Source organism: Microcaecilia unicolor, chromosome 10 (assembly GCF_901765095.1).
Source record: "Microcaecilia unicolor chromosome 10, aMicUni1.1, whole genome shotgun sequence".
Taxonomy (NCBI): Eukaryota; Metazoa; Chordata; class Amphibia; order Gymnophiona; family Siphonopidae; genus Microcaecilia; species Microcaecilia unicolor.
The window spans coordinates 57,336,007-57,348,553 of NC_044040.1; the positions used below are offsets into that span (position 1 = coordinate 57,336,007).

The following is a 12,547-nucleotide window of genomic DNA, read 5'->3' on the forward strand; positions in this document are numbered from 1 at the left end:
GCAAGCAACTGATAGATTCAGTTAAGGACGACTTGAGATTGGTGATGGCCTGGTTTCTGACCACACGGGTGGCGTGGTCAGACATCATACCATGGCCAGCCCGGTTGCCGGCGCGCAAGTGGCAGCGGGGCTTGCACAAAGTAAACAGGCAGATAGGAAGATGGGTACTGGCTATGGGGGGGTTGCCAGATTAAACATACGTGGGTGGATACGCGGTGTGCAGGTTTATTCGCTACAGATGGAGTGCATCTGTCAGCAGTGGGGTTGGATCTTTTCTTAAATGATTTGCAGAAATGTATCGAAGCCACCAGTGTGGGGGAATCTCACTAGGGCGCAGCTTGTGGGGGGGGAGGGGGCTTTGCGATGCAAGCCCTCCCCCAGTGGCAAAAAACCCGAGCTACAGGGACTAGGCTCAGGGGTGAGCCAGTGCAGAAGTGGGTCGGGTGACCCGGTGGAATGTGTGGAGGTCCACACAGGCCTTGGCTCTTGCTGAAGTGGCGAAGTCGGATGAGGCTGGCTGGAGGAAGAGGCCACTTGCTGTCAGGGCAAGTGGCGGTGGGGGAGCAGCAGTTGCTGCGGTGTGTCTGTAAAATTGTAGCTCGGGCAAAAGGGGGTCGTTATGTTATTGTTATTTAAGTAATGTTAAATAAGCAAGCTGCGGCCTGTGTTATCCCACACTGGTGTGTTGTGTTATTGAAAAATAAGGAGTACGGGGGGAAGGGGGGTCAATTAGCCTGAACCAGAGGTACCGGCTCCAAGGATTATGATATTCTAAATGTTGCAGCATAGCTAAGAAATTTTTGCATTCCGAGATATGATTTTACACTTTTACACAGCAAAGCTCATTTTCCAAATCCCTGATATTCTTCCAGTATATTCAAGCCTCTCTCATTTTTTCCAGCCCATCTGGCATACCTACTTTGTTATAGATTTAAGTATCATCTGCAAGTCCCCTACTGCTGCTAATCGAGATACTGGAAAGAAGCGGTCATGTTACTGGGCCATGGGGAACTACACTGATCATTTCGCCTTTGGCAGAGTAGACTCCATTAATCATAATTCATGTTCCACACATACAATATGTACTGATAGGCAACACCTGCACTTTTTCTATTGCACAATACTACTACTTAGAAATGAGTACTTCAGTTTCTAAAGTATAATGGGATATTGACAAAACTGGATGCATGTCGGTCAAATCTAGTGGACATTCATTACCTCGAGATATGTATTCACTAGATCAATAATTTTCAAACCTTTCCTAGAGGAGACCAGCCAGTCAGGTTTTCAAAGGTTCTACTATAAATATTCTTGTGATAAATCTGCAAGCTGTGAAGGCAATGTATGCAAATCTGCCTCATGTACATTTCTTGTGGAACAAATCCAATAATCCAGACTGCTTGGAGATTGGGTCAGTCCGGATTTTCAGATTTTTCTGGATTCTCAGAAAGTATTTTTTAAATTCAAATTTAAGGAAGAATAAAGACGAGATGAACAGGCAAATTTCGTTGATCTATTAATTAACAAATACTGAATGCTTCATCCAGTCTCTCTCTCTTCCCCCCCCCCCCCCCCCATCCAGCATCACCCCATTTCTGTCTCTCTCTATGTCCCTCTTCCCCATCCAGCATCTCTCTCTTGCTGTGTCTTCCCCATCCAGCATCTCTCTTCCCCATTCAGCATCTCTCTCTCTCTCTCGCTGTGTCTTCCCCATCCAGCATCTCTCTCTCTCTCTCTCTCTCTCTCTCTCTCGCTCACTGTGTCTTCCCCATCCAGCATCTCTCTCTCTCTCTCGCTCACTGTGTCTTCCCCATCCAGCATCTCTCTATCTTTCTGTCTCTCTCTTCCTCATCTCTCTCTCTGTCTCTCTTTCTCTCTCTCTGTTTCTCTTCCCCATCCAGCATCTCTCTATCTTTCTGTCTCTCTTCCCCATCTCTCTCCCTCCCTCTCTCTCTCTCTGTATTTCTCTTCCCCATCCAGCATCTCTCTATCTTTCTGTCTCTCTTCCCCATCTCTCTCTCTTTCTTTCTCTGTGTCTCTCTTCCCCTTCCAGTATCTCCTTCCCCCATCCAGCATTATTCCATCTCTGTCTCTGCAGCTTAAGAAAATGCCAGAGCCCAAAGGAAGGGGCCCAAGGACCTGAGCCCAAAGTAGGGGGGTCTATATTCCCAAGTTCCACCCCTTGTTGCTACACCCTATCTCTTCCATCCTTCCCCCTGCATAGTCTGGCATTCCTTCCCCTCCCATCCCTGCCTATGGCTCTCTCTTACTCCCTGCCCAGGTGTACCTTTTCAGACGTAAGCAAGTCTTCCGTCCTGCAGCACCAACAGCAAACTTATTCACAGGCCTTTCTCCTCTGACCCATCCCGCCCCTTCTGATGCAACTTCCTGTTTTTGGAAAGACAGATGGGTCAGAGGAAAAGGCCAGGTGCAGGCCGGAGGCAGTCTGTGAGTAAGGCTGCCACTGGCACTGAAGCACGGAAGACATGCTTAATTCTGAAAAGGTACACCAGAAATTATGCAGGAGAGTGAGAGAGAGAGAGAGTGCCATGGGCAGGGCCAGGAGTGGAGGGAGAGACGCCGGATCATGCAGGAGGGAGAAGGTGTGCAGCACTTGTAGTCTGGATTCTCGGGTGGTCTGGATGTCACAATTTTAAAGCATCCGGATTTCTGGCATTCAGATTTTTGGACTTGTACTGTAAAACAGAATTTTCTTCCAAAAAATCATGAAACTATATCACTACTCTTTTCGCCATTAATTTACCCCAAAATGGGAGATGAGATACAAGTCAATAACTATCCAACATAGATACTTGCAAAGAGAGTTTCTTTCACAGGGGTATCAATATCACTTGCATAAGAACAGCCAGAAACACCCATTCAGATAAACTTGCATTAGTCATCCCATATAATCATTCCACCAAACACTCATCTGCCACTTATAAAGCACAGGGCACAATGCCCGCAATATGTCATGCTGAATTGAGTACTCCATCTAACACAAACTGTGTCACTTCATACTGACATCAACACTAATTAGTTTACTTACAATGCTAATAGTGTTCATTCTTTTACTAAAAACAAACAAAAAAAAAAAACCACTGTGAACTTCATAAACTATTCATAGCAAGTGAAAAGCAACTAATTATGCCTACAAGAATCTGAGGATATCAGGTCTTTTCAGTGTCTTAATAAACAATGTTGCAAATGGGCTAAAGGGGATGGCTTGTCTTTTTCTTGCCAAGTTGAAGGCAAGTTTCAAGAAGCACCAGCCTAGTCATGTCATTGCTGTCATCCAGGAACTGAGAGAGAGGGATTTTCTATCAGGGATCATAACCTCATCCACATGTTTGGATGGGAATCCTACCCTCCATGCTGCCCTGTTGCTCTTGACACTGTTACCAGCTTCTCTATGCCACCTTAAAGCTTCTGAATGTCTCTGGCTGCCTCACTGCCCTTGCTCTTCTTCTCAGGCTCCCTCTGTACTCACATAAAACCTATGTGGATAGACGGGAGAGATACAGACAGCTGGACGGATCTTCAATTACAGACGCTAAATCCCGGTGGGTAAAATGCAACTATAAACTTTTAAACTAACAGATGTGAAATGCAGTTAAAAACTTTCAGACAGACAGTCCAAACACTTTCACTACCCATTTGGAGGTTTTGAGATTTGGGTTTTGGTCAGTCTTTTGGAGCAGCATGATTTTGCTGTTGTTAGGTCCTCGCCTTTCGAACTGAACTGCTTGTTTTCTCTTTTGTGTCCCTCCCTCTTTCATCCTTTTGTGTTCTGTTGATATTTGTTTTTTACATATCCTTTTTTTTATAACATTTTGAAAACCACTTTGATGTTTTATAAGTAGGTGTATACCAAATCTTTTAAGAAAAATAAATTAGGAAATCAAATTAGTAACTTAGATTTTTGGATGCTTCCTGTAAAACGCAGTTCTGTCTATTTAGTTCTTGATGCTTTCTCTTCTTTGTCTAACCTTATTGTCTCTGCTTAAGTTATGAGTCATCAGGACAACAAGAAAAAGGATAATTCAGCTAAACATATTTCTAGGTCAAAAGACATTTGCTTATCCAAGGATACAGTTTTCTCAGCTGTGTTTTAAACCTTGACTTGGCAACAGCAGCTGGAATGAAACTGTACCCAGAACAAGACTGCAACTTTTTCTATCAAAACAGCCAAATGCTATGCTTTATATTTCCCTAAATTAGCAGATCCAGAAGTAAAAAGGTCAATTCTATAATTTAGGCACCTGCATTTATACCCCCTCGTGTGCTTAATACTAGTACATATGCGTGTAAATGTACACTTACAACTAAAAGTGCAAGCACGGTGATTAAGCACTATTCTATAATAGTACTTTCACGTACTTTGCATAATATGTAAATGCAAGCGGGACTCTCACATGGGTGGAGCTTGAGTAGAACATCGTTACACACATAGGACCAGATTCTGTAGACACATCCAATTAATGCACTATTCTATATAATGCGCCTAAAGTTAGGCGTGGTGTATAGAATAGCGCATAGAACTGTGGAACACACCTACATTTAGGTGCGGCCATTTACACCACTGAAAACCTGGTATAAACACCCACGCCTATATGCAGGTGGGTTCCCCCGAATTCTATAACAACGTGCGTAAATTCAAGTAACGCCGCCCGTAATGCCCACAGTCCTCCCATGGCTGTGCTCCCTTTTCAACTACATGCGTTGGAATTTGCGTGTGCATCTTTTTAGAATATGCCTAAAAAGAAGCCTGCGTAAATTCCAGTTATCGCCAATTAGTGATAATTAGTTGTTATTGGCCAATTATCATCACTAATTGGCCTGTTACTCAATTGAGTAGCATTCACAAATTGGCCTCTTGCACAATTTAATGCATGCTACTCGCCTCGCCTTATATAGAATCCAGGGGATAGGAGCCCTTTTACTAAGCTGCGGTAAGTACTAACGCTTGCTTATTGCAAGCTGAAAAGCAGTACCTCGGGGAGCGCTCTGGCATCCCATGGCACCCTTTGGATAAGCACACACTTTCCACACAATAAAAAATACTTTTTATTTTTTAGTGCTGGGGTCATGCTTGGAGACGGAAAGTAGGCATGCCTAGTGCTAATCGCCGCCTGCTTATCAATTAGCACATGGTTAGCATGTGAGTCCTTACCGCCTAGAAAACAGGCATCAGTAAGGGCTCCCATGCTAAAGGCCAGGAGCTAATTGAGAAATTATCTCCCCCCTGTTTACTAAGCCACGTTAGCAGCAGCCACGCGGCAGTACTGACACAGCCCATTCAAAGTGAATGGGCTGTGTCAGCATTGGTGCACAGCATCTGCCAGCGCAGCTTAGTACATAGGGTTAATGCATAGCCATTAATGAAGGAAATAGGAAATGCAGCCATTTTACAGCTGCACTAAAAGTAACCTCAGTGCATGAAACTCACGCGCTAGTCATAGCGCAGCTTAATTAAAGGACTCCATAATATATAGAATACTGCAACATTAGGTCTATGGCTGGCATAATTGCGGGCCTGTATATCATAGCTACGCTGATACCGGGTTATGTTAGTATTCTATTATGGAACCTAAATGCCCAAGTGCCATTATAGAAGAGACCACCGCACGTCCTCAGGGTGGTTAAATGGAAGCACCCAACTGTAAAATTGCCCTGAAAGTTTTCCAAACATAGCACAAAATAAATACAAGATTTAAAGAGTAAATCTGTGCAGTCTGTCTAAGTTAACTTTGGAAACCTAGACCACACGATATAATTATACAAGGACTGTACTGTGTTTGACCTGAAAACTCTCTTAGAGTGCATTACACTAACTTGTATTATTAATCAGTAGCCTGAGTGCTCTGAAAGAAGAAATAACGTGATTTTACAATATGCATGACTACACACAGACTCAATTTGTTTGCTACAATGTATTAGAGGTTTACTGGACACATCAAGGAAACAGAAAGATGGTTAAGAAACTAGATACGTGTAGAACTAACAAAATGTATCTTTTTCAAAAGTGTCATTATAAACAAGATGACGTTTCTTTAAATTCTGTGATTGAAGAGTGACAGGTTACATAATACAACAAGGAAACGTTTAGTAACTCATAGTATGCTGATGGGAAAACAAAGTTTCAAATAAATACTAGGGCTGCAGATCGATTAAAATTTTTAATCGCACCTTGGTCGCATGATCCACCATGGGCACCATCTCCTCCCTTCTCCTCTCCTGGCACCATCTCCTCCCATCTCCCTCCCCTCCATCCACTTTTAAAACAAATAGGAGGAAGTATTTTTTCACTCAAAGAATAGTTAAGTTCATGAACTCACTGATGGAGGATGTGGTAACAGCGGTTAGCGTATCTGAGTTTTTAAAAGGTGTGGACAAGCTCGGAAGCAGTATACTGGGCTAGATGGACCATTGGTCTGACCTAATATGGCTTTTCTTATGTTCTTATCCATGATCACCAATTTTTTCCTTTTCCTCTTCTCCCTTCTATGGCCACCATCTCCCTTCTGTAATTCTTTCATGCCCTATTTGCAGCATCTGTCCCTCTAACCACCCCCCCCCCCCTTCACATCTCTTTCTCTCTCTCTTTTTCCTGTTTCTTCCCCAGTGTTTCCTTCCCCCCCCCCCTCCCCATGGTCATCCATCTCTCTCTCTCTCTCTCTCTCTCTCTCTCTCTCTTTCTTCCTTTTTTTATCCCAAGGAGGTTCCCAGCACCTCTTTTAGTAATAATTATCACTTTGGCAACACCGGGCAGCTCCTCAGGCCCTCGTGGGTCTCAGCCAGCAGCTCCTTCTCGCGCACAGCTCCTAGCATGCGGCAGCCGACTCGGAAGCTCCTCACATCCGGTGCTTCTCACGGCATGGCAGCTCCTTTTCCCTGCCTCACCTGCCAAAAGCCTCTGTAACAGGAAGTTCCGTCCACTCTGCCAGAACTTCCTGTTACAGATAGAGAGGCTTGGCATGCGCAGAGGAAAGGGGGCTGCTTGAGCATCAGAGAGGTAAGGTCCCAGCAGAAAAAAAGAGGGAGAGAGACTTCGCAAAGTGGTAATTTTTAATTTGAGTTAAACACTTAACGTGTTAATCGCGTTATTGACACGTTTAATGTACAGCCCTAGGAAATACACATGCTGACATTCTTCATATGAAAAAAAAAAACATTTTGACAAATGCAACAAACAAGAAGACTTTGTAAACAACTTACCCTGAAGTTCTGAGATTAAAAGACTGCTTTCTGCTGGAGCTCCTTCATCTGGCCCTTCAGGCCCTGGACAAAGAGGTTCTCTCACTTGGGACATCTGCCGGCTCTTTCACCAAGAAATAAATATCTAATGTCCCCAAAAAGGTAATAGATCCTGAAAAAACAAGCGGGTGAAAGTTCCTGTTTCATTTTAGAACATATTATGCCCAAAGATAAATGCTGCTTGTATGTTGTAAAGTGGAAAATATATTTACAAAAAAGAAAGTTACAAGAAAAAATTACAGCACTGAACAGTGACTGCTGCAGCAACATTCTGTCTTAAGATCATTTTTGTTTCACACTGAGCCAATAGGGAGGACAAAAAATATTAGATATCCAATAAAGCAGTGATAAAGATGGGAGGGAAGAGAGAACAGGGAAATGGGAAGGGTCTAGCAGTACCAAAGAAGTAGAGTGTCAGCCTAAGAGTCCTTGCCAGCCCAGTAGTTCCTGAAGAGAAGTTATAGCAGCGACATCTCCCAAAATCCGAGTCTCCGCTGCCTACCCTGAATCTTGTCTTAACACTCCTCCTCCCTCCCTTCCCTCGAAAAACTATACATCATTTCTGAACCCTGAAAACTTCCAACCTTTGTGAGCAGCCGAGCACCCAAGACAACAGAGGCAGAGGGCTTCCGGGTATTGCCATTCATTAGTTTCCGTGCTGGAGCTGTGAGAACAAGTTCTAGGAGGTGAGGAGGAGAATGCAGCAAAATGCCAGACATGTCGCAACATAATCCCACAGTCAGAAGCCTAACACCTGTATATGCATTCCTCCTTATATTTTCCAAATAGCACTGTCTTTCTTTATTTCTTAAGAATCTTGATAGCACAATCCGTAATCCTGTTACTGCTAGAAGAACAAAAATAGTTCATATTTTCCTTCCAGACTCCCCTCCCCCACCTCCCCAAATAAAAGGCATGTACAAAGATATGTGATTTCATGATACGAGGTTTGGCAGGTTTTAGCTGTTGGATTAGCTTAACTCTGATACAGCAGCACTTTAAATCCCTCTCCTTAATGAGCAATGTTTTTTAAGGACTGTTTGCAAGCACTTAACTTGCATTAAAACTGCATATTCAGGTTCAACCAGTTGCTCGCAGGAACTTACTCTATTTAAATTCAGGACTAAAAAAAAAAGTTGTGGGGGCTGGAGATAGTCTCCACTTTATGAAAACCACTCTGGACCGCCTCATCCAACAGCAACCACATCAGAACCAATCTTAACTAAACTTGGATATTTTGTCAGAATGTACCTCCCTAAAAAAGAAGTTTAAAACAACAAAAAGAAAGTATACTGCCACCAGAGTAGCAGAAAAAAAATAGAAATAGCAAAGGTGAGACTGGGGGCTGTGACCTTATTTATGTATTTATTTATTTATTTGTTGCATTTGTATCCCACATTTTCCCACCTATTTGCAGGCTCAATGTGGCTTACAATTTTCCGTCATGACTTATGCCATTTCAGAGTAAAGATACACTTGGTAATATACTGTATATAGAAACATGGATGATATAATGAACAATCAGATTAAAAAAGGGAGAACATGCAATTGGTATCACATATTGAACATGAATTACATGATAAATTAGGCAGCACTATATAGGGAGAAAATAATACCTTAGCAGAGGTAGTTTAAATTTGCTCCCACTTAGCAATGGCAGGAGGACAAGAAAATGTCACCTCTTCCATAGTGATCCAACAAGCCTGTCCATTGTCCCCAGAACACTATGGGAGACAAATCAATAAGCAGATCATCTACAAAGATCTTCTTTTAACTTCTAAGGCTTTCAGAACCAGCCTGCCTCCCCATCTCACCACCCTTACCATTCCATATACTCCGGCCCAGCTTCTGCGCTCCCTTAATGATTATCGTCTTTACCTCCCAAGTCCCAGAAATGCACTTAGAGTCCACCAGACACAATGCTTTCTTCTTTCCCACCCCTTTTCACTGGAACTCTATGCCCATTTCTATTTGAGCTGAACTCTCTAATGTCTTGTTTCAATAGTATCCTTCAAGGATGCTCCACACCAAACCATGCGCTCCTGGGCAACTTTGGCTCCCCCCCCCCCCCCCCCCATTCTAGTTTAAAAGCTGCTCTAACTTCTTTTTAAAAGTTAGCGCCAGCAGCCTGCTTCCATCCTGGAGCCCATCCTTTCAGAACAGTCTCCCCCTTTCCCAGAATGTCACCCAGATCCTAACAAATCTAAATCCCTTATCCCTGCACCACTGTCTCAAACACGCATTGAGACTTCGGAGCTCTGCCTGCCTTTTGGGTCTTGCGCTTGGAATGGGAAGCATCTCTGAAAATGCTACCCTGGAGGATCTGGACTAGCGTTTTTTACTTGTTCCAAAATACAAAGACTAGGGGACACTCGAGGAAGTTACATGGAAATACTTTTAAAACAAATAGGAGGAAATATTTTTTTCACTCAACAAATAGTTAAGCTCTGGAACTCTGCCGGAGGATGTAGTAACAGTGGCTAGCATATCTGGGTTTAAAAAAGGTTTGGACAAATTCCTGGAGGAAAAGTCCATAGTCTGCTATTGAGACAGACATGGGAAGCAACTACTTGTCCTGGGATTTGTAGTATGGAGTGTTGTCACAATTTGGGTTTCTGCCAGGTACTTGTGACCTGGCTTGGCCACTGTTTGGAAAACAGGATACTGGGCTAGATGGACCATTGGTCTGACCCAGCATGGCTACTCTTATGTTCTCAGTTTAACGTTGCTGTGAAAACATGGCTCTTCAATCAGGCAACCTAGGTTTCTGGTTTGCTCCTCTTTTACCATCGCCCATACCCATTTATGTTACTCCCCTCCTTTATCTTGTGCATCTTACTCCTTGCTTTGAATGCTACCTTTCCTATTTAAATTTGTAGTTCCTTTCCTTTCAGATTTTGCGTGAATTTTGTTAGCATTGTACACCGCTGTGATCTTCAAGTTAGTTAACTGCGGTATAGCAAATCATAATAAATAAAATCAATAACATAAAAATAAATGGTGCTCAATGGGACACCATAAAATTAGCACCAAAAATCATGGTCCCAAGCAGTATGCTATAAGGGCACTTATACGAGTAAGTGTCATGATAGAATATGGAATAGGGTGCCTCTTATGTGCAAACATGTAGCTGCGATCACCTACACAATATCAAGGAACAGGTGTTTGCAGCTATGTGGCACTACATTCGTCCACAACTTACAGTATTCTGTACATTAAGAGCATATCTGGTACAGCCGCCCACTGCCAACCCATTCTCCACTCACATGAACGCCCCATCACAAACGCTCTAAAGAGGATAAGTGCATATTTTATAGAATCTTGGCTAACACATATACATACAAGTAAGTACCAGTTAGTGATGCCTCTTACCATGTATGTGATACTATTCTGTAACATACACAGGTATTTGGCACTTGCCTGTACATGCAAATTTATAGAATTGTCTTTAAAACACTTAAACACAAGGTGAAATTATATACAAAATAAAAAACCTTTGGAAAATCTTTTGGAAGCCTCTTCTCGAGAAAATAGAGAAGAAGAGTTAAATATCTCTGAAATATTGGAAACAACTTTAAATGCGGACTCAGAGAGAGCAACGCTTATAGTTTCATTTATTTTCCAACAGAACTTAGAAGCTGTTAAACGTATTTACTTCAAAAATTGCACTCTTTGTTTCGAGGAAAGAAAGTATGGATGTATCCAGACATTACTAAACAGACACAAGAAAGAAGGAAATTATTCCTCTTAATGAGAACAGAAATACTAGCATTAGGGGCTTATTATTATCTTAATTACCCATGCAAATGTGTTGTTAAGTATTTGGGCTTAAAATATATTTTTTATCAACCAGAGCTGCTAAAGGCATTTATACATTTGAAGAAAATGGGCTAACCGTTAATTTCCAATGTGGATCATAATTTGTATTTAGGATAAGGGAAGCGTTCTAAGCCTTATTTCATTAACGTATTATACTTTATTGTAAATGTTTCTAAAGACTGGTCTCCTTCCAAGTCTGTGGTCTAAAGTGTAACTGTTACTAATTGAAGTTTTTTCCCTCTTATTTATTGTTACTTATCTGTATTTCCTGTCAAGTGGAATACTTGTTAAAAGAAAGAAAATGAATAAATAAATAATAATAATAAAAAGAAAAAAACAAGGTGAAATCAGGCGAGTCAGAAACCGAATACAGCATGTCGTCCCATTTATCCTCAAAACTCCTCTTGAGGACCTCTGTACACCAAATAGCAATGGTCCACTCAAATGAATGAGCAAGCTCTTGTCACAGGGTTCCACAGTGCAGGCGATTTTCTCTACTCAGTTCTGTCCCCTGGTTTGATGTATGACATCTTTCATCAGTACCAGGAAACTGAAGAGGTGACCCCTCAACCCTTGAACAACATGCAACCAAAACAAAATCACGTGAAAAGAAGATAGGAGCCAAACGAATTTTACAAAAATTCTGGGGGAAAGTAAGGATCTGAAAACTACCTTCCCTCTTGGTATGTAAAAGTACTCCTTCCACAAAGGGACAGGGCATTCAGGGATTTCATGTTGAAATTTCCATGCCTGTTTTACAGTGCTGACTTTACACCTGCATGTTCCAAAGTAAGGAAATACTTGTAGCACCTTCAATCCCCAAATTTTCACTGAGAAACTAAATAATTACCCAGGTACAATCAGGGGTTGAAAACTACCCTCCCTCTCGGTATCTAAAAGTACACCTTCTACAAAGAGGCAAGAATGGCAAAAACTGTGCAGGAATTTCATGTACAAAATCCATGAGTACAGAGGTATCTGTAACACCACTAGCCCTCAGATATTCATAGAAAAACCCCATTGACAATTTGCTTGCACGATCGCATATAATTTTTTTTTAATTGCTCCTTTGGTAAAAGAAACTGGAACTTAAATATGTACAGGAAACTGTGGAAATGGCTTGAAGTTCCTCAAGAAAAGGTATTAAGGAGAGGAAGTCCATAAAATAGGTCACTGTGCTTCACCATGCCTAATTAACATAAATTGGTTTCCAACTTAAGCCCCTGATGACTCTCAGAGACAAAGCCAGGGAGTAGGATTCTCACAAGGGGACCTCATCTTCTACAGCAGTCCACCATACAGCATCGTCAGAATGCAAGGGCAAAGTAAAAGAAAACATGGAGAACAAAAGTAAGTTAACTATAGAATGTACAAAAAAGGAACCCCACTACTTTGGGCAAATCACCCTACAGTACCAGCCCAAGGTGTGCAGTCATGGAGGCTAAGAGAATTCTCAGCATCATGAGAATAC

The 12,547-nt window shown here is 42.1% G+C and overlaps 1 protein-coding gene across 1 annotated transcript in view; it reads right to left on the minus strand.

The window, feature by feature from the left end:
• Positions 1–12,547, minus strand: part of MDFIC (MyoD family inhibitor domain containing) — a 160,515-nt gene that overhangs the window by 134,587 nt on the left and 13,381 nt on the right. Inside the window, exon 2 of the mRNA XM_030216314.1 lies at positions 7,219–7,369. Within this exon, the coding sequence (XP_030072174.1) occupies positions 7,219–7,312 (94 nt within the window). The 5' untranslated portion in view covers positions 7,313–7,369. The remainder of the gene's footprint in view (positions 1–7,218; positions 7,370–12,547) is intronic.